The 21,599-nt window shown below is 42.4% G+C and overlaps 1 protein-coding gene across 2 annotated transcripts in view; it reads left to right on the top strand.

The window, feature by feature from the left end:
- Positions 1-21,599, top strand: part of NOL8 (nucleolar protein 8) — a 1,174,909-nt gene that overhangs the window by 399,230 nt on the left and 754,080 nt on the right. For both annotated transcript variants that reach the window (XM_044077406.1, XM_044077405.1), the window contains exon 7: positions 13,101-15,086. In XM_044077406.1, the coding sequence (XP_043933341.1) occupies positions 13,101-15,086 (1,986 nt within the window). The remainder of the gene's footprint in view (positions 1-13,100; positions 15,087-21,599) is intronic.

Below are 21,599 nucleotides of genomic sequence, written 5' to 3'. Positions count from 1 at the left end.
TATTGATTACACTAACTATAGACTTATTGCTCTTCTCTCACCTCTAGCTAAGATAATGGAGAAATGTATCCATCAGCAACTTGTTCAGTATCTCTCTTTACACAACATTATAGCCAACTGTCAACATGGCTTTAGACCTCACCATAGCACCTCCACTGCCCTCCTTTCCTTTGTTGATACTATTAACAACTATTGTAACTCCAATCTTTTCTCCTCTGCTCTCTTCATTGACCTCTCTAAAGCTTTTGACATGGTGAACCACTCTTCCCTCATTAATATCCTTCAATCCCTCTCATTTGATAACCTGGCTATTAAATGGTTTACTTCTTATCTAAGCAACAGACCACAAGCCGTTCTTTGGGACAACCATATCTCTTCCTTATTGCCTGTTTCTATTGGAGTACCACAGGGCTCCATTCTTGGGCCACTTCTCTTCTCCCTTTACATAAACGATCTTAACACTGTAATCCCTCAAGCTATCTGCATCCAATACGCTGACGACTCCACTATTATTTGTTCAGCATCTACCTCCTCAGAGCTACTCTCACTAACTCAAACTACCTTCAACAATGTAGAAACCTGGTTTACTAGACGGTACCTCCTCCTCAATGCTAAAAAAACTAAACTGCTCCTTTTCACTCCTACCACTCGAGCCTCCCCATTAAACTTCAACATCTTGTCAAATGACACCACTGTCATCTCTCCTGACCTGACAACAAAACTACTAGGAGTAACCATTGATAACAATCTCACTTTTGATCAACATACCAACAACATCATCAAAACAGTTAACAAAAAATAGGATCATTATACCGTATTAAGCCATTTCTCACACCTACTACCAGGGCTACTATCGCCCACTCCCATCTGATATCTACTCTCTTTTACGCATCACCTATTTTCACTAACCTTAAGAAGGCTAACCTAAATAAACTAGCAGTTTGTTACAATAGCATTGCCCGCTTTGCCACCGGTAACCCTTTCAGAACACATCACTGTCATAACCTAAAACTCCTAGGCTGGCTAGAGCTACAAAACTGTCTTATAATCTCACAACTTACTATTGCCCACAAGATACTTTACCAACCTGATAACACCCCTATACTCTCTAAACTTTTAATCCCTTATAGCAATCTTACCTCCCTTCGATCTTCTTCTGAACTCATGACCAAATCTGTAAAATCTCATAACTTAGCTGGTGACTCTCTGTTCACTAATACTGTAGGTAGGACATGGAATCTGCTACCCACAGATATTACTCTAATCACCTCCTTACCACTCTTCAAACAAAAATCAAACTGTACTTCCAAAATCACTGGCTTTGTTCCTGTAGGACTCCTGACTAACCTTTTTCATTCCCCCTACTCTACCTTAACTATTTACTGTCTTATTAGCTACACATATACTTACTTTTTTTCTTGCCCTGTTGCTCTCCTCTTATGCTCTGACTCACTCCTCCTTTCTCTCCCCTGCCCTCATTTCCATCTTCTTTTTTCTTCCCCTTCTAGACTTTTGTTTCTCTCTCTTCTCCTCTCTTGTATTTCTACATTAATCCCTTCTAATCTCTTGTTATACTTCTTTCTCTCCGGATTATTGAAACTAACTGCTAATCTTTAGCATTTTAATTGTGATGCTACTACTGACCTAGTGTATTTTTGTGCGTGCCTTAAGTATTTGTTGTTCTTATTACTAAATGTATATTCTTATTGTACTTAAATTTTAAATTTTTATTAATATGTCTTGTAGTGTAGTTTTATGTATGGAGCTTTTCTCCCCGGGCCTCTACTGAAAATGGACATATATCCAGCTAGACTAGCCTGGTAAACAAATGTAAAATAAAAATAAAATATATAAGCCCCTTTTATAAGAAATATGTCAAAAAGTACTTTAGGTTTAAAGTTGACCTCATATTTATTTGTCAAGGGGGACAAAATGAGGTACAGTTATTTATCAAATTTTTGAATGAAAATAGATATTACATAAGATATGATGGTTTACAGGAAGGAGTAACAGTTAATTATTTGGATACTACTTTGGAAGGCCTGGGGAATGGTAACATTAGAAGTAGAATATACAGAAAATTCGAACAGTCATATTATATGCTACATGCTTCTAGTTGCCATCCTAAACATACCTTGGTTTCTATTCCCTATGGAGAAATTTTAAGAATAAGTAGGTTATGTAGCGACAGACGAGTCTGAAAAGGAAGCTAAAAAAGCTGTAACTTTGTTCCTAAATAGTGGATATAACGAGAATATAGTTATGGATAGTTTTAATAAAGTATTCATAGATAGAAATAATGATAGGGGCAATAGAAAAGGTAATGTTTAATGGGAAAGCATCAAAAGATTTTGCCTCAGACAAGAGTTTGTTTTATGTTTCAAAATAAACATTATTCTCAGTTAAACAGGAGAAATTAAGGGAATTTTGGAACATAGTGAAGAGAGAGGTTGCTTCTCTTAAGGAAGTAAAATTAAGATTTTCTTATCAAAGGAGACATAACCTGAAAAACTTCTTGGTACATAGCACCTACAGGAGACCCTTGGAAAATATAACAAAAGAAGTGGTTGCCATGTGGAAATTGCATAGTATGTAGTGGCAACATTTGAAAAAATTAATGGTATAAAGTTTTAAATACAAGGTTGCTTCCCTTGCAGAAGCATAGATATTATCTATGCCATTAGGTTTCCCTGTGGAAGCTTTTATATAGGAGAAAGTAAAAGATGTTAAGAATAGTAAGATTATTAGTCCCATAGCAGAACATTTTAATAATATACATAAAGGTGATTTTTAGTAGTTTGCAAGTGTCAGTGTTGGAGCAAATTAAGTCTAATTTTTTAAGTGAAGACACAGTTAAATATTTGTTGAGAAAAAAGGAATCCGTTTTTATATTAAAATATGATACACTCCAAATGGTATGAATAAGGACTGTAACTGGAAAAGTTTTATTTAAATGTATGTTTCTTTAAAAAAACAAGATTTTTTAAGGTTAATTGAATTTATTATTGAATTATTGGTTTGTGATTGCTGCTATAATTGTTTTATATAAATGTAAATCATTTTGAAGGTGTATTTACTCTGTAAAGGCTGTGTTCTAGCCGAGGCGCTAAGAGGATTATTTTGTTGCTAAAGGATTTACTTACTGCTACACTAAAGAAGTCTGTTTGGGAGGTACTGGTTCCTGGTCTTTTGTGGTGCTTTTTCAACTGCATTAATATTTTACATCTGTCTAGTGTAGGTAAATAGATATTAACTGTAGATCTGAAGTAGTTAACTTCATTTGATCATCAACCTGTTGGTTTCGGATCTGATATGGATCCGAGCCGGCAGCTTTCTAAGCTAAGATCGGTGCTCCAAGCTCCTCCCCCTTACCCATACTACATTGAAACCTCCTTCCAACCCTCAGATTTCATTTGCCGCGGCTTCTCCAAGATGTGATCTCTGAGCTTCAGGCAGGTAGAGTAGGGTTTTCCTTCTTTAACTGTGCAAAAGTTAGTTTAGTGTGTGTGTGGGTAGTGTTTACCTTTCCCTTTCTTCCTCCCCCCGGGTTTTTCCATTAAAAAAAAAAAAAAGTAAAACTTTGTGTTTTTTAGTTAGTGTAGGCCTCCTTTTCCTGCCTTTGCTGTGCGGGAATGTGTGTGTGTGTTTGTATGTAGGGCTTTAGTTAGCCTTATTTATTGTTGTGGGGGTTGAGATGTCGGACCCTCAAAATTCAACTTTCTCCAAATGCACAGAGTGTGGCCATAAGTTGTCCCCGGGTGATGGCCACACTCTGTGCATCGTATGTTTGGGGGTTCCCCACCTTTCTTCAGGCTGCAAAATATGTGCAACCTTTAATCCCACGGGTACCACAGGACCAAGTTAATTTTAGCTGGGTTCTCCAGGCAAAAACTGCTTCTTCCTCTACGGCCATGGCTGTGGCCATATCAGCTTCATGTCCTCCTCCCCTGTACGGGACTCACACTCCCATTTCTAAACAGGGTGACAGAGGCCAGGAAGGATAAGCATAGGGAGAGAGACAGAAAAAGAGAGAGAGAGACAAAGATGGGGTCGTAAGAGACCAGCGGATCCATCGGATCTTTCGGGTCCTCCTGTTAAAGTGGTCACTACCCCAGACAAGACTCCTAAGCAGTCTTCCCCTCGATCCCCTAGATTTTCTCCAGAGCCGGAGGAGGAGGTTCGGCCTGCTTTGAGGTCGTCCTCCCATATGCCCTATCTGCTGGTGTCAGTGGCGTCCTCCAGATTGACAAGAAGCCTCTCTGAGGCTGACATGGACCGGATGATGAGAAGGTTTATACAGACTCAGTTGCAGATGGGAATGTTGCTGGCTCCACCTCCCGTCGGAGCAGAGAGTTAGGCTACAATGTTTGCCCCGATAGCTGCTTCTTCGATCCATCCCTGGATTTCGGAGTCCCTGGATCTGAGGAGCCCCGGAGTCAGGGGGTCTTTGCCGATGATTCTTCCAACTTCATCGCCGTCCATGCCCTCGAGTATGTCGAATCCTATGTCGGATCTGAGCTCTCGGAGCCCTTATTTGGGCGTTGGATCGCGGGGGATGAGTGTGTCATCGGCTCCATTATGGTCGGGGCATACCATTCCTCTGGGTCCGTCTGTTCCGGATTCGACTCCGATCCCTTCGTCGGATCCAAGGGGCACGGTTACTCTTCCTGCTAGTTTTAGAGAAGCCGGTTCCCCTTCTGCCTTCAATGTTGTGAAGAGGGTTCTCTCAGTAGGATTGAGACCCCTCACTCTTTCCTCGCAGTCTGTCCCTGCTCCCTCACTGCTGTGTGCGTGTCTTCTGTCATTCTGTCCTCTCAGGGACAGCCCATGTCTGATGCACCCAAGATGGTTCCCCTTGAGTAATATGAAACTGTTTGTGAGCCCTCCCCGGAGAGCCCCGCCAAGGAGATTCCTCGCAAATGCAAGAGGAGGCACATGGACTCCCCTGAGTCTCTCACAGAGGATACTGACTTGGAGGAAGGGGAAGGCTCCCCCAGGTCAGCTCCTAAAGATGTCTCATTTGGAGAGATAAAGAAAATCCTCTGTCGGAGGGGAGGTTGGTCTGCCCAAAAGCCTTCCTCGGATGAGTCTGTATTCCTGGAGGTGTTGGACACAGGCCCATCTACTTCTTGGGTGTCCCCCCGGCTGATCCTTTGGTGGACCTCATTACTACCAGAGCTTGGAAGGAGCCGGAAACTGTAGAACCTATACCTAAAAGGCCAGAGAAAATTTTGAGCCCTCCGACAGATAAGACTGCATGGAGTAAGGGTTCCCCAGTTGATGCCATGGTGGTGGCGGTAGCCACTAAAAAGGAACCGACTCAGGAGAGTTCCTCAGTCCATCCTCCAGACAAGGAGTCTAGGGCAATGGATCGACTCAGAAAGCGGATATATGCTTCAGCTACCTTTGCCATAAGGGCGCTGAACTACATGGTCCATGTGATCAGACTTCAGCTTGACCTAGTGAAAGAGTACACCGAGTTCCCCCCGGAGTCCATTTTGGCTGAGGATAAATGCTCATTCTGTGCATGTATGGCAACTCTTAAGTCGTTGACTAAGACTTCCATGCACCTGCCCTCTCATGCCATCGAGGGAGCTGCTAAGGGGCGGCCGGGCCTGGCATTGCCATGAGGCATCATACCTAGCTCTGGCTTTGCGATTTTTTGGAAACCATTCTCGGATCAACCTGTGCAGCAGCCCTGAGGGGTTGCCTGACTGCTCCACTCTGGAGGCAGTCAGAGGGGGCATTTTTCGAAGCACCTAGCTCAGTGGGAGTCCACAACGTCAGACCGCTGGATGCTTTGGATAATATCCAGAGGTTATTCCATTCCCATTCTAACCAGTCCCTTACCTCCAAAGCACCTCCCAGACGTTCCACCCGCTCAAAGGGAGGTGGCAGCTTTGGAAATAGAAAAGCTGCTAAACAAAAGAGCAATCCAGCCGGTCCCCCCATATCGGTCCGGATCAGGCATCTATTCCAGGTTCTTTTGGGTGCCATAAAAGATGGGAGACTTGAGGCCGATTCTCAACCTCTCCATGTTGAACCTGTCTGTTGCCAAGGAGAAGTTCCAGATGGTCACCTTACAGTCCATCCTGCCATTCTTGCAGGAGGAAGACTGGATGTGCTCTGTAGACTTCAAGGATACATACGACCACATTATGATGGACAGGTGATCCAGGAGGTTTCTCCGCTTTCGGCATGGAGCCAATCACTGACAGTTCAGGGTCCTACCCTTCGGTCTCACCACAGCCCCCAGGGTGTTTACCAAGGTCATGGCAGTTGTAGCGGCCCACCTGAGACTTCAGCCATTCAGGTTTTCCCGCACCTGGATAATTGGCTCTTCATCGCCCCCTCCAGGCATCGACTTGTTCAAGCCAGAGATTCTTTCCTCCAGCTGTCAAATTTACTGGGTATCACTATAAACATTGGAAAGTCCTCTCTTCAGCCCGTTCAGATTCTGGATTTCATAGGGGCAAGAATAGAGTCTCTCCAGGTCAAGGTATTTTTGACTCCAGGCAGACTTCGGAACCTGACCCTCCATGTATTGGCACTTCTTCAGACATCTTCACCCCCAGCAGAACTAGTTCTGAGGGCCTTAGGGTCCATGGCAGCAGCTATAAATCTAGTTTCTTGTGCATGTCTACACATGAGAGTGTTACAGTGGACGTTACAAGTTCACTGGTTTGTGTTATACCAGCACTTAAGTTACCCGATTCCTCTAAGCAAGGTGTGCAAGACTTAAATCATCTGGTGGCTTCAATCCTGGGATCTTTGGGAAGGACACCCCTTTATTGTGACCCCGCCCCAAGCCATGGTGACCACGGATGCCTCTCGTCTGGGGGGGGGGGCACTGCTCGGGCAGGACTGTCCAAGGCATGTGATCCCCAAACGAGACCTTCTGCATATCGGTGTTCTAGAGATGAGGGCAGTCCTTCTGGCATTGCAAACCCTTCATGCTTCTCTCCCTCTGGGAACGATTGCAATTCAGTCAGATGACATGTCAGTGGTCTGGTATATCAACAAACAGGGTGGAACCAGGTCCTACCTGCTTTGTCGAGAGGACATGAGAGCATGGGAATGGGCGATCTCCACCAACCGCTTTCTGATAGCAATGCACATTCTAGTTCGGGCCAACATTTTGGTGGCCAAACTGAACAGGATTGACCTTTTACCCTATGAGTAGTCTCTGAACCCTTGTGTAGTGGAACAGATCTTCCTCAAGTGGGATCAGCCTTGCTGTGATCTCTGCTCATTGCCGTCCAACATGAAGTGCAGCAAGTTTTTTGCTCTGATTCCCCCTCTGGGGGGAAGCAACCAGAGACGCTCTTGTCCATGCTTGGCCGCCTGGTCTTCTTTATGTGTATCTCCCGCTACCTCTAATGACAAAATTCTTGCAGAAAGCACATCAGTTGGGGAGCAGGATTATCCTCCTAGCCTCTTTCTGGCCTCATCAAGTTTGGTTCCCTTGCTTACAGTCTCATCTAGTAGCCTCCACCCTGGAGATTAGATCCCTTTCCGGATCCCATTTGTCATCCCTCCGATTCTGGACAGCCTCAAGCTTACTGCTTGGTTGCTCCAGTTCCACTAATTGCCAGGACTCCCGGACTCTCTTCTCCTGTTAAGTCCATTCTGGTGGCAGCGCACAAGTCCTCCACCCGAAAGGTGTACCATAGTGAATGGAAGTGTTTTTCCATCTGGGCATCTCAGAGAGATTTGGATCTGTTTACTGCCCCAGTTCCAGCGGTATTAGACTTTCTGTCTCAGATTTTACAGCAGGGGGCCAATTCTTCCACTGTTAAGGTCCAGCTGGCAGCTATATCCCATTTTCATGTAGGAGAAAATTCAGGTTCACTAGCTGCTTCTAGGATTTGTAAAACTTTCATCAAAGGCACCTTTTTGCTGAGACCTCCGATTAAGCATCCTTCCCCTCCGTGGGATTTGGCCTTGGTTCTTCGGGCCTTACTTGTGCCTCCATTCGAACCCGCAGCGTCAGTTGATTTAAAATTTTTGTCGTGGAAGACCGCCTTTCCTGATGGCTATCACCTAGGCTAGGAGAGTGTCCAAACTTCAAGCCTTGTGTATGAAACCCCCATCCTTAATTTTTCATAAGCAAAACCAAAACGTGAGGTGCGAGTACCAATCCAAGACACACCGAAAGATTCAACAAAAATACTCCAATGATCTTGAACGCCAATTTATTTTAAAATAAAATGCGTTTTAAAATAAAATGCGTTTTCCCCACTACAAACAAGAAGCAGCTTCCTCAGAACAACATCACTGAAAGATATTTTTGTTGAATCTATCGGTGTGTCTTGGATTGGTACTCGCACCTCACGTTTTGGTTTTGCTTGTTTGTTCTTTTGCACTTGGTTTGTAATTTTTCATAAGGATAGGGTTTCTCTAAGGACAAATCCTTCTTTCCTTCCTAAAGTTGCTTCGAAGTCAAATATCTATCAGTCTATAAATCTCCCGGTATTTTTCCCTAATTTTCAAAACAAAGGGGAATACAAACTTCATTTGCTGGATGTCCACAGGCAGTTACGCTTTTATTTACATAGGACTAAACCCTTTCATAAGTCTGATCAGTTATTTGTTTCCTTTGCCAAGCCCTTTTTGGGGAAACCAGTTTCGAAGGTGATGTTAGATGGATTTCACTTTGTATACTGCAAGTGTACAAGGATCATGGATTACCAGAACCAGACAGGGTTCATGCTCATTCTACTCGTTCTGTGCCTACTTCTGCTCTTTCTGGTCCAGAGTTTCTCTGGATGACATTTGTTCAGTGGCTACCTGGGCTTTCTCTCACACTTTTATTATTCATTATAAGTTAGACATGGTATCTAGAGGTCTAGAGGAAGAGCTTCTTTTGGTTCAAATGAAGTAAACTACTTCAGATAAAGAAGTTATGTACTCACCATAACGTTCCATCTGAGTAGTTAGACTTCATTTGTCATCAACCTTCCCTCCCTCCTTCCCCCTGACCTTAATGGTTTGAGATAGTCCTTGGACTCGGACCTACTGGGTATTGTAAGCTTAGTCTGTGTGATCAGGTCAGGTTATGTCTTTTGGGTTGATGTGCGTCACATTGTGGGTGGCAAAATAGATCCAAGGGTTGGAAGGGGTTGCAGTGTAGTATGGGTAAGGGGGAGGAGCTTGGAGCTCGGATCTTAGCTTGGAAAGCTGCCAGCTCAGATCCAGATCTGATCCAAAACCCACAGGTTGATGACAAATGAAGTCTAACTACTCAGATGGAACATTATGGTGAGTACATAACTTCTTTTTTTATGATATTAATTTATATAGGTATAATTTTCACATTTTTCTAAATATCTCAACAACCAAGTCACACAGACAGAACTCCTTAGTCTTGTATGAAAGCTGTTTGCTAGAGGAATAAAATGCAGCTGACAGTATGTGTGTAACTTGAGTGGCTACTGAGCTATTATAAGTTGTTTACAAAAATTATAACAGTAACTGTTTATTGTGACTTATAAAATTCTGTTTAAGACTTAAAGCCTAAAGAATACTACAACTATAAAAATAATTTGTGCTAAAGAGTTTGCCATTTATACGTCTTTCGTAACTCCTATGGTTCCAGAGATATGAACATTTGTTTGAAATGTGAGGACATAATCAGTTTCTAGCAAAAGGCTTAGGCTCCGCCCATTGGAAGTTACAGTGCAAACTTCCTGAACTCCATTGGAGTGAATGAGCTAAGCTAAGGAGATGCTGTTCCATGTTGGTGCCATTTTTGCTTGAACTATCACATTATTTTTCAGAGCTGCCATTAGTGTCACTTGTATGTCAATGTCTGCTGTGCTACAGTCATTGCTGTACTTCAGCAGCTTTGCTAGATACAGCTCTGAAAGTATTGGAATGCTTTTTACCTTTACATTCAGATGCATTTGATTGTGCAACTTGTCCCTCACTAGTAATAATTGTGCTTTCATCGATCCTTATTTGCATCTCATAGTGCAGTAAACTGAGCTTTTTCAGTTGTGTTTTATAGTACATTTATCTGGATGCCCCTTTCTTACACCTTTTAGCTCCATGAGTCTATCAGTGACTGCTGTCTAAATCTATGTGATACGGGCACAAGCTAAACTAATTAAAACTAATAAATTTATCTGGACTGGAAAAAAACATTTATCTGAAGAATACTGGCCTCAAAAAATGTGACTAGAATCATTTTAAATTCCTTCCCTTAGATAATATGATACATTTCTTAACATCAACTCTCAACAGCTGCTGTAAGAAAAAAGAAAGCTGATAGTTTACCATCTCCATAGCTGTTCTCCTGAAACTAAATTAGGTGTGCATCAGAGAGAGACAGCTTGGAAAATCTGGGAGAAAACCAATACTCCTACATTTCAGAACTATAGCGCCCTTGCAAATTAAGTATAAAAGTTTGAAAAAAAAATAGAAGAGAGTTTACTGTAAATTCATAAACATCTGATTTTAACAACCCAATACATTTTTCTGCTGTAAACTGATGAAACCTATTAAAGCCTCTCCACAAAATCCTGTCACAGACACTAACTTTTTTATAGCCTCTACAACAAATGAACGTTTCATTCAAGCAGCTGCTTCTGTACTTTATCAAAGCATTAGCACTTTCAATAACACTGATTTATTTCCATCAGACCAGTCCAGTACAGCTACATGCATATCTTCTTAACCTCTCATAGCAATCTTGTCTTATTACTCATCTCCATTGCCCACAACCAGAAACTACTAAAAATAAATAAAACCTAAAGCTTACTACTTCAAAACCAACAGAATATTTCTGCAAGGCAGCCAACTCCATAGCCTACCCTATTGCACTTCTTACTTACAGATTTATCCAAAAACAATATGTGCCCCTGCTATGGGAAAAAAAATCATACATGATCCCTGTCCACAAAAGTGAACATGATGTCAGCATCCATAAATGTAGCCCTGTTGCAATAGTATTCCCTATATAAAAAAGAACTGGAGAAATATATAAACCACTTATGCATCATTTAAATCCATTACAGTTTCCTTTTTCCAACAGGGCATGGATTATGTCCAGATCCTAGTACTTAAACAGCCCTCCTGTCATCCCTTTACACTATGTACAGCCACCGTAGTCATAACTTCCAGACTATATCTGTATTCTTAGATCTGTTGAAAGCCTTTGTTACCATCTCATGAACTGAAGCTCCGTAGACCCTCCCAGTTCTACATGGATTTCTCTGCCCTTCTTAACTGGTTAACTAATTTATTCTTTCATAGATCTGAAGCAGTTACTATAAAGACTCTCATTGTACTTTCTTATCTTTTATATACACACACACATATACATACGCATATATACTTATATAGATTGGAGTATCCCAAGGCTCCATCTTTGGTACTCTAACAGTATTCTACATAAAGTTGTTGGCAATGGAACGATTCAGTATGCTGATGAATCATCCTGTTGTAATGTTTACGACTCATAATGCCGAGTCCTGACATGCCAGATTGTGGGGGGTGATGCAGGAGACGAGGGAATATCTAACATCATTGTTCTCCTTTACTTAAACTTTTTGTGTAGGAGGGAAATCTCACCTATATACCCCCATTGTGGTGGGCAAGTCTTACCCACCTCCTGAACTTATATATACCAACTCCAAGATTGCCATACCTTAGTGAAAATGAAATATTCCATGAAATGGACATCTCGGACGTAATATGCAAGTTCAGCTTTTCATCAGTTCAGTCTCCGTGTTATGGGACTCTCTCTGGGTCCCAGTCTTTGAGACTATTACTGATGATTCTACCTTAACTCATTGCTAGCTCTGCAGAACAGCTTCAAATCCAAAATCAAACAGCCTTCAGCAAAATAGAGGATTGGTTAACCAAATGAGCGAACAGCTGTAATCATAACTGCAGTAACACAGCTTTCAAAGTAGTATGTATCGTCACAGATAAACAGTTGAAGTTTGACCTGTATATTAATTATAAATATGCCAAAAACAATAAAAAACTTGGCATGCTATATAAAATCAAGCTATTCCTCACTGTGCATAGTCTCAACTTCAGTCAGATGAATTCTTGTTAATCCCCAGCCTTTTATATGCAGCCACTAACAAACATATGTGAAACCTATCTGAACAAGCTTGAAAGAAGGTGCAATAAAATTACAAACTTGGCAGCAAACCTTCCTACTAAGACGCATCACAGCATAGTGCTACAGCAAATTAAATATCTAGAACTCGATCACATTTGAAATTAACCCAGTTTAAGACTGAGTAATCTGATGAATAGTTCAAAGTGCATGCCCTGCTTTTACAAATAAAATCAAGAAGAACTTTTTCTGCAGCATATTTAGTCATCACTAAAAGATTTATATTAATTTTGGTGACTGTATGTAGTTTGTATTACTAAGCTCAACTCCTCCCTCAAAAGTTTACAGGAGAAAGCTACTGTAAGAATTTTCAACGGATGTTGAAACATTCTTGCCCTCACTATGGACCAACCACTTTTTAAGTGAAAACATGGAAGACTATAGGCCCCTCTGATAACTCCTCCAGCACCTTTTGCTTCTAATCTCTTGGAATTTATACCCTCCTTTGTCATTCCTATTCCTGCTTCTTACCCTCTCCACTCGCCCTTTTTCTTTTCCCCTCCTCTGTTGATCTTTCCTTAAAACCCTATTTTTATCTTTATCTTCTCTTCCGTTTTGACTTTTGTCATCCGATTTCCTCAAATCAGTTGCCGTTACTGGTTTGTTTTTTCTTGCATACATAATGTAGTCTGAGATTTTTTTTATTAATTGTGTAATTGATAGCCTTCAACATGTATTGTCTCTTTTTCACTTTTTTATATCTTAATGTATTGGGTTGTAAAAATACAAAAATAAATTGAGGTGAAGTATGGGGCTTTTTCCATGTGACTTATGAAAAGCAACATATGCCCATAAGCACTATTGTGGTTAACAGATAAATAAATAGTGTTGCATTGGTTTCTCAACTGTCCTACAGTTAGTACCTTGCACATCTGTATTGTGGCTCCCTTCCTTTGTTAATTATTGCATTGTGGTAGTTTGTGATATTTTTATGTTGGCAGTTAACTTTTCTTAACTAAAATTAAACATTACGAAGTATGACCCATCTAAGTATTGCCACAACATCAAAAAGTTTGAGCAGACAACAGGACAGGACATTACGATTCCCATATCCCAGCTTACATGGCATCTGGAAGGTGGAGATGATGACATTAGCAAGAAGCGCCGTGGAGAGTTTCCAAGTATTAAAACACAGTCTAATAAGAAAATGAAAAGCCTGAATACTGTAGAAGGTGAAAGTACTGCAGCAGAAAGTACACTACAATATCCTACAGGAAAGAAGGAACTCCCTATGCAGAAACACTTGAAGCAAATGACAGCTTGCAAAAGAAAGGACTCTCCAGAGCTGGGTCTTGTAAATAAACAGCTGAACAAAAATGAAGGTAAAGAAGCAGAAGAAAAAATGTGTAGCTCTGTTAAGAGAGCATTAAAATGTATTGAGAGTGATGTTGATTCAGAAGAAGAGCTTAGGTTGCTGATAGAACAAGAAAGAAAAGTTAAACACAGGTCAGCCAATGTGCCTGAAGGTGTTGATCATTTAGAGGTTGTGGGAGATAACTTCCATCTTAAGTATGACACTCACTGGGCATCTAAAACTTCTAAGAAGGTAAATACATCAGCCGCTGAAGATAATCATGACGATGATGAAAGTGAATATGACTCAGCAGATACTGATGAAATTATTTCTCTATGCAAACCAAAAGCGAACCAAAGTAGTAAGACTAAGACAACCATTAATCCTGAATTTAGGGTAAAGAAAAATGAGAAGTTTCTTCCAAGTCATGAAACAAAAAGTAAGGTCTCAGAAGACACAAACAGTTTCACCCAAAACTTGAAGCTGGAAGAAAATTATTCGAGTTCTAAGCCTACTACACAAACCAAAGATGATAAAGGTTTAGAAATAAAATGTAATCGTAAATCAGAATCTAGCACTAGTGGCAGCAGTTCTTCTGATTCTGAAGACAGTAGCTATGACACTATGATGAAAAATTGTGTCCGTATCGATTTGAGCTTGGATGACTTGAAACAGCTGGCAAGTAAATCATCGAGCTCTTCTGATGAAGAAAGCAAAGAAAATGGTAGCCATTATGATTCTGCAGAAGGTTGTGAGAACTCAGAGTCCGTTGAGAGTTCTCTTCAAAGCAAACCCTTGCCAAGAAAGAGAATTACACCAGATGAAGTAGTGTCTGCCATTCTAGAAGAGGAAAGTAGCGAGGAGGAGAGGAAACCTCGAAAGAAGGCAAAATTTCAAAGTTTGCCAGCTTTTAGAGGAATGAAAGCATTTTTGGGAATTGGAGATCCAGACCTGCAGGTACCTGTGGAGAATGGACCATCTGCATTAGTGAGGACAAAAGCTAACTCTGAGCAGGTTCCTTTAAATACACTTGCTCTGAAGAAACAAAAGACTGTGGGCAATGAAGAGACTGTGACGGAATCTGATTCTGGCTCTGAAGAGAACAGCAGTCCTGTTTCCAAGCCACCTCCATTTAAAGGAATGTCATTCCTTCAGAAACCACCAGACTTTAAAGAAAATCCAGAGTCTAGAACACCTCCTGGAATGCAGAGCATGAAAACATCATCTCAGTCAAACAGTTTGGAAGATAAGAGTTCAACGCTTACATGCAAACTGCCCACACATTTCACTTCTAAATCACAAACATCTTCCTTTGAGACCATAACAGAAGGAAAGGTGCTGCAGCCTGTAAATAGCCACAGTGGCCCTAATGATTATAGCTGTAATACTGTTTTAAATGTTATGAGTAAAAAAGTGAGTCTGGAAACTGCCAGTACTGGGCATATTAGTGACTCTGAAGCTGGAGATAATGGAGGAGGTGTTAACTGTGAAAGTTCTGTAAAGGCTAAGAAGGAACCTGAAACTTTTCATCATTGTGGTCTTTCAAAAAATATGGATAGACAGTTGCTAGATAATCAGAAAAGACTGGCTGCTCTTCAGCAAAAACAGAAGGAAGCAGAGATGCAAAAAAGGCTTATTCAAGAAGCTTTGTCAAAAGTGGTAAGTTAGTATAACTTCTTATTGTGGAAAAAAAATGATCTTTTGTTTAAAATTTTTGAGGTGGAGTTTTTTCTTTGGAATGTAGCCCTGCTTACTACTAGAACACAGTGTATTAGATTGAAAAGTTTATGAAGAACCATCTGAATAAAAACATGAAAAAGTATACAGTTATGTTCAATGCATATGCAAAAATTTCAGAGTTGTGCAGGCAGCTAGACAATTAGAAAATTGTGGTGTAGGGTTAGTGCCCCAAACAAAAAGTGGTGGTATTCACTTTGCAATACTACGAGCAAAGCTAATGTGCTGTCTAGTTCTTAAGAACAAATCTCCTGCATCATTTAAAGATCATTCTGTCCAGGGCACCTGTAATCTTGTTAGTATGCTGTTAAGTAGCTTGACGTAGTAAATATAAGAGTAGAAGGACCCAAAGGGTAAATGTCCATTTTGGTGAGGAGCAGTAAGATTTACTGTTTGATGACTTGGCTAGTCCCACTAGTACTATAGCTGTTTTGGGAAGACATAAAGCTGTATTTATGCTAACTAGGATTAAGTTAGCCAGGACACTGGGGACATTTTCCTTCTGTTTTTGAGGGATAGAATTATTGGTCACATTTTGGCTTGATCACCACTGGCATTGTACTTGGGTTATGGTAGCTTTGTGGAGTTTGGGTCTTTGTTTTTCAGCCTATACCACTGATGTTCATCGTGTTACCCTGCTGCAGTCATCACACTTGGGTTATCCTGTCGTCAGGCTGTCCCACAGTCGGCCGGAATTCCAAAGTCTTGGTCCGGCGTCGGTTGCTGTCGCTTCTTCCCTGACGTCAGTGTGCCAGGGGTATATATGATGCATCCCATGCCATTTTCTTCAGTCTTTCTTGCCGCGCGGTGCCCGAAGCAGAAGCAGTTTGCAACTGCCAGTTGGCCGACTCCTGAGATTTTCTAAGTCGAATTTCAGATCCAAAGTCTTCAATAAAGTTAAGTACCCCATTGGGGAAAATTTTCTTGCCTCAGACTGATGTCAGAAAAAGTTAACAATTGTATTTCTTGTGGGAAGCAAATACCTCATAAGGACTTTCACTCTTACTGCATACCTTGCCTAGGCCCAGACCACGACGTCACTGGTTGTCGTTTTTGTGCTAGGTTTAATAAGCGTACAATAAAAAGACGCTTTGATTTTGCACGACACTACTTCGATAGAAAATTTAAGTACACAATGCCGTCGGAGCAACCGATTATCGGTGTGCACAAAAACCGTAAGGATAAGGACAGGCCTAGGCCCAAGCCAGACTCAGAGGCCTCGGCTGGACCGGTCTCCGGTGAGGGTCCGATGCAGCCCCTGACTACCGCAGATTTGGAACATCGAGACCGCTTCGGAGCCTTTGGCGGAGAGCGCTAGGCCGATGCAGCCATTTTGTTCAGCCCCTACCGACGACTCTGCAGAAAGAGATGTCACTGCTGCAGAAACACCTACGGTTTCTGAAGGCGTCTTCAGACCGAAGCTCACCATAAAAACGTATCCTAAGCTCAAGACTCCTATTAAACCTAAAAAGACTTCACTTCAGTCTCCAGTTCAAGGCCCCATGCCTAAGAAACGGATGCTTAAAATGGCTGAAGATTTGATCTCTTTAATCAGGGTTTCCCAACCCCCACCCGACAAAAGGCCTAGACAAGAGGAAGATTATGCCTCCTCTGATCAAGTGTCTATTTCCTCAGGCTCCTCTGAGGACCAAGATTACTCCTCCTCCCCTTATGAAGATTCTGATGCTGAGGATTCTTTTCCCTCAGCTTCTCCTCCTGAAGACTACTCCTTTGGGGAAACTTTACACACTGAGGGAACATTTTCCCTGGGAAGGTCAGGCTTACTCTGACTCAAAGAAAAGGCTCAGAGAATTTCTTTTACTCCCCCCAGCACAGACCACTTGCCATCCCCCCAGTTTTAGACATTGTGGATGATGTTTACTTAGAATCTAGCTTGAACCCAGATTCTCTGCCTCCTGCTCCAGCCAAACCAGACAGATACTATAGAGTGCCTGATTCCCACAAATTCCTTTATAAAAGCCCTGTTGCTGATCCTGAGACCATCTCCCAGGGTCCCAAAGGGGCTAAGGCTTCTATGGCAAAAAAATCCTGTACCCTCTGAAAGGGACTCCAGAGCACTAGACAGGTGGGGGAAAAAGGTTTACACCTCAGCCACTCTAGCTATGAGAGCACTAAATTGCCAATTTCACATGCTAAAATATCAGCAATTTCTTATGTCTCAGCTAAAACAAAAAATGAGCACACTTCCTCAACAGTCTGAATTGAAAGAAATGCAGGATCTGTTGCATGCAGCTGAACAGGTGGGCAAACATACTTTACAATGTGGTTTTGATTCTTTGGAGGCTTCCTGCAGAGCAGCTGTCACTGGGTTTGTTATACGTAGACATGCTTGGTTAAAGGAACAAACTCTGCCTGATCATGTTCTATTTGGAGTTAAGGCAGAAGAAGTCTTAAAGAAAATGGAGGATAAGGCAAAATCTATGCAGACAGTCAAAGATTTTCTACAGGTACAGCCCCCTCGCTTCAGCAGAAATTGGCCAACTAAAAATTGGTCCTTTCCAGCTACTGACAGACCACAGAGGGGTAAATACAGACGTCCAAGAGGCAGAGGACAACCACAAGCCCAATACAAACCTCGACAATGGGGCACTGCAACACAGAAGGGAGGAGAAGACAGGCCCCAATCTACCAGAAGGCAAACTCAATGACTTGCACCTCATCTGGCCAAGCAACACTCTCTTGGCAGCTCCCTTGGGAGGAAAACTCACACTTTTTTCAGACAACTGGCACATTGTCACAAAGGACAAATGGGTCCTAGACATACTTTCACGAGCATACAGATTCCATTTCCACACCTTGCCAATGAAAAGAGGAATGGCAAACCTGCCACAAAATCAATGGGCAGAGGCACAAAAACAAATTACAGCCCTCATGGATATGAGAGCCATTCATCTGGTGCCTACACGAGAGCAAGGCCAAGGATTTTACTCAAGACTCTTTCTAGTCCCCAGAAAGGACAATGCCTGGAGACCAATTCTGGACCTTTCCATTCTAAACACCTTCTTACAAGTACCCAGGTTCAAGATGCTAACACTACAGCAGCTTCTTCCCATGTTGGGCAAGAAAGCATGGCTAGTAACGTTGGACCTCAAGGAGGCATACCTGCATGTCCCTATCAGGCAAAGTTGCAGAAGATACCTCCGTTTCATTGCAGGTTCAACCCATTACCAATTCTCTGCACTGCCCTTTGGCTTATCTACTGCACCCAGGGTCTTCACAAAATGCCTGGCACCCGTAATTGCATACTGCAGACAGAGGAATTCAAATATACCCATACCTGGACGACTGCCTCATCCAAGCAGAAAGCAAGGACATCCTCTTACAACATCTGGCTTTTGTAAAACATCTTCTAAGTTGCCTGGGGTACACAGTAAACGAAAATAAATCAAAACTAGTACCCTCACAAAATATGACATTCCTGGGTGCCAGCTTGAATACAACGGCCCAGAAGGCTTATCTGACGCCAGACAAACAACTACAACTGACTCAATATTTCAAAACAATGGCAACAAAGACCCTACTCCCTGCAAGAAAAATTCTGCAGACCTTGGGCTTCATGGCATCTTGCATACTACTAATACCATTTGCAAAGCTGCATATGAGGAAATTACAGGGGTACCTAAAAAGTGTATGGTCTCAACACAGCCACAGCTTGGACACAATGATATCTCTCATTCCTTGCCTACAGTAGGAGTTTCTATAGTGGTCACAGGCATGTCACCTCAACAAGGGTCAGCCTTTCACCTTGCCCCCAGCCAGGCAAACTATGACAACAGATGCATCGGACTATGCCTGGGGGGCACACATGGCAGGACAGTGCGTTCAAGGCATATGGACTGCAGATCAAAGAAATCTGCACATCAATCAAAAAGAGATGCTTGCTGTACAGAATGCTCTGACAGCCTTCAAGAACCTATTACATCCAGGACAACTTACAATAAGGACGGACAACACCACAGTAATGTGGTACATAAACAAACAAGGGGGTACACACTCCTACCCTCTATGCAGGCAAGCAATGACCCTGTGGAACACAGCACTGGCTTACCAAGTTCAGTTACAAGCTCAATTCCTGCCAGGAAAAAAGAACACATTGACAGACGACTTCAGCAGAAACATCATGGATTCCCACGTGTGGAAACTGGATCCACAAGTTTTTGCAATGATAACTCAAAAATGGGGCCTTCCAGACATAGACCTGTTTGCCAGCCCCCAAAACTATCAGCTAACAAAATTTTGTACAAGGACACTTCACAATCAAGCTTGGAAAGTGGACGCACTCTCATTCAGCTGGAAAAACCTGACAGTATATGCCTTCCCTCCATTGCCTCTCCTCACAAAGGTGCTTCTGAAAATCAGAAAGGAGAGACCACGACTGATACTCATACCCCCAGACTGGCCACGCCAGCACTGGTACCCACTATTAAGGAATATGGCCCAGGGCCCACCTTGGATTTTGCCACAAATTGCTCATTTGCTCACACAGCAAAACAATCAGATTCTACACAGCCAGCTCAAAACCTTAAATCTGGCTGCATGACAAATCAACTAAGCATCCAGCCAGCTTCTCTTTCCCAAGCAGTTATGGATGTTCTTCTGGAAGCGAGGAGGCCCAGCACCAGGAAGGCCTACTCGGACAAATGGAAAAGATTTTGCGCCTGGAACCAAGCTAAAGGCCAAAACACACTTCAGCCTCACATGCCTCAGATTCTACAGTATTTAACTGAGATGTTGCACAAAGGACTTTCTTTTTCTTCCATTAAAATCCATGCATCAGCTATTTCAGCCCAGTACAACACGGATCCAGCCTTATTTTCACATCCACGTCTAAGGCAGTTCCTCAGAGGGGCAAAAAACATTAACCCCCCCCCCCAGGAGAGCACCTACACCAACATGGGACCTCAATTGTGTTCTGGAAGAACTTAAGCTACCTCCCTTTGACCCAGCTTTCTCTGCAGATCTACAGTTTCTATCATGGAAGACTGCCCTGCTGCTAGCAATAACTTCAGCTAGAAGAGTCTCAGAGCTGCAGGCACTAATGGCAGTGGAACCTTTCCTCATTTTCCATCAAGACAGAGTTTCTCTACAAACTAATCCTTCCTTCATGCCTAAGGTGGTTTCCAGTGTGGCTTTAAATCAAACCACCCACTTACCCACCTTCTTCCCAAATCCACAGAACTAAGGAGAAAGACTCCTGCATTCCTTGGACATTCACAGGCAACTTCGTTACTACTTGGATAAAACTAAGGTTTTCAGAAAATCTGACCAGCTCTTTGTATCCTATGCAACAGCTTCACAAGGGAAGGCTATATCAAATCAAACCATTTCCAAATGGATAGGACATTGCATTCGTTTTTGCTATACACATCATGGAAAACCAGTTCCTGCTACCATTAGGCCCCACTCTACCAGGGCAACAGCTACATCTACAGCCTTCCTCAGGGAGGTTCCAACCAAGGAGATTTTGGAAGCTGCAACTTGGAGTTCAGTACACACCTTTACCAAACACTACCACTTACCACTTTACTCTAAGACTAGAGCTGGCTTCGCCACTGCAGTTCTGCGGGGCCTTCTAGCCTCCTCTAACCCTCTATGAGTCTTCCACCCATCCTTAGCTTTGGGATTCTACCCAAGTGTGATGATTACAGCAGGGTAACACGATGAACATAGTACAGTTTTGTACCTACCATAAATGTAGATGTTCGAGTGTACACCCTGCTGCAGTCCAGGTTGCCCCCCCCCTCCATCCCCTCTAATCTAACTGGCTAAATATCTACAAAACCTTCCTGATGTATTTGCTTATAGCTAGAGGGATTTTGTGTTTGTGCTAAAACTTCATAAATTGGTACTAATTACTGACCACCTTTTTGGGGGCACCTGACATCTGGGGCAAGAAAAACTGAAGAAAATGGCGTCAGATGCATTATATATACCCCTGGCGCACTGACGTCAGGGAAGAAGCGACAGCAACTGACGCCGGACCAAGACTTTGGAATTCCGGCCGACTGCGGGGACCACCTGATGACAGGATAACCCAAGTGTGATGACTGCAGCAGGGTGTACACTCGAACATCTACATTTATGGTAGGTACAAAACTGTACTATCTCCAGGATATGACTAAAAAGTCAAGGAGGAAATGCTAAAAGCTATTGTGTTTCCTTTTTGGCCCAGGCAACACTGGTTTTGTGTCCTGAACAGCCTAGCAAAGGTTAAGTAGAAAGTGCTGCCTCAGACCGTGGCCCTTTTCTTTTGGAACAAAGGTTCCCTTATGCACTCCAACTTACGCACTCTAGTCTGACAGCTTGGATAACTTCATTCTAATCATGATCAAGCCAAAATGTGACCAGTAATTCCATCCCTCAAAAACAGAAGGAAAATTTCCCCCAGTGTCCTGGCTAACTTGATCCTAGTTA

This window comes from Protopterus annectens, chromosome 7.part0 (assembly GCF_019279795.1).
Source record: "Protopterus annectens isolate FY-2018-M chromosome 7.part0, PAN1.0, whole genome shotgun sequence".
NCBI lineage: Eukaryota > Metazoa > Chordata > Ceratodontiformes > Protopteridae > Protopterus > Protopterus annectens.
The sequence above is the reverse complement of the archived record's forward strand: the minus strand, read 5'-3'. Positions and strand labels throughout refer to the sequence as shown.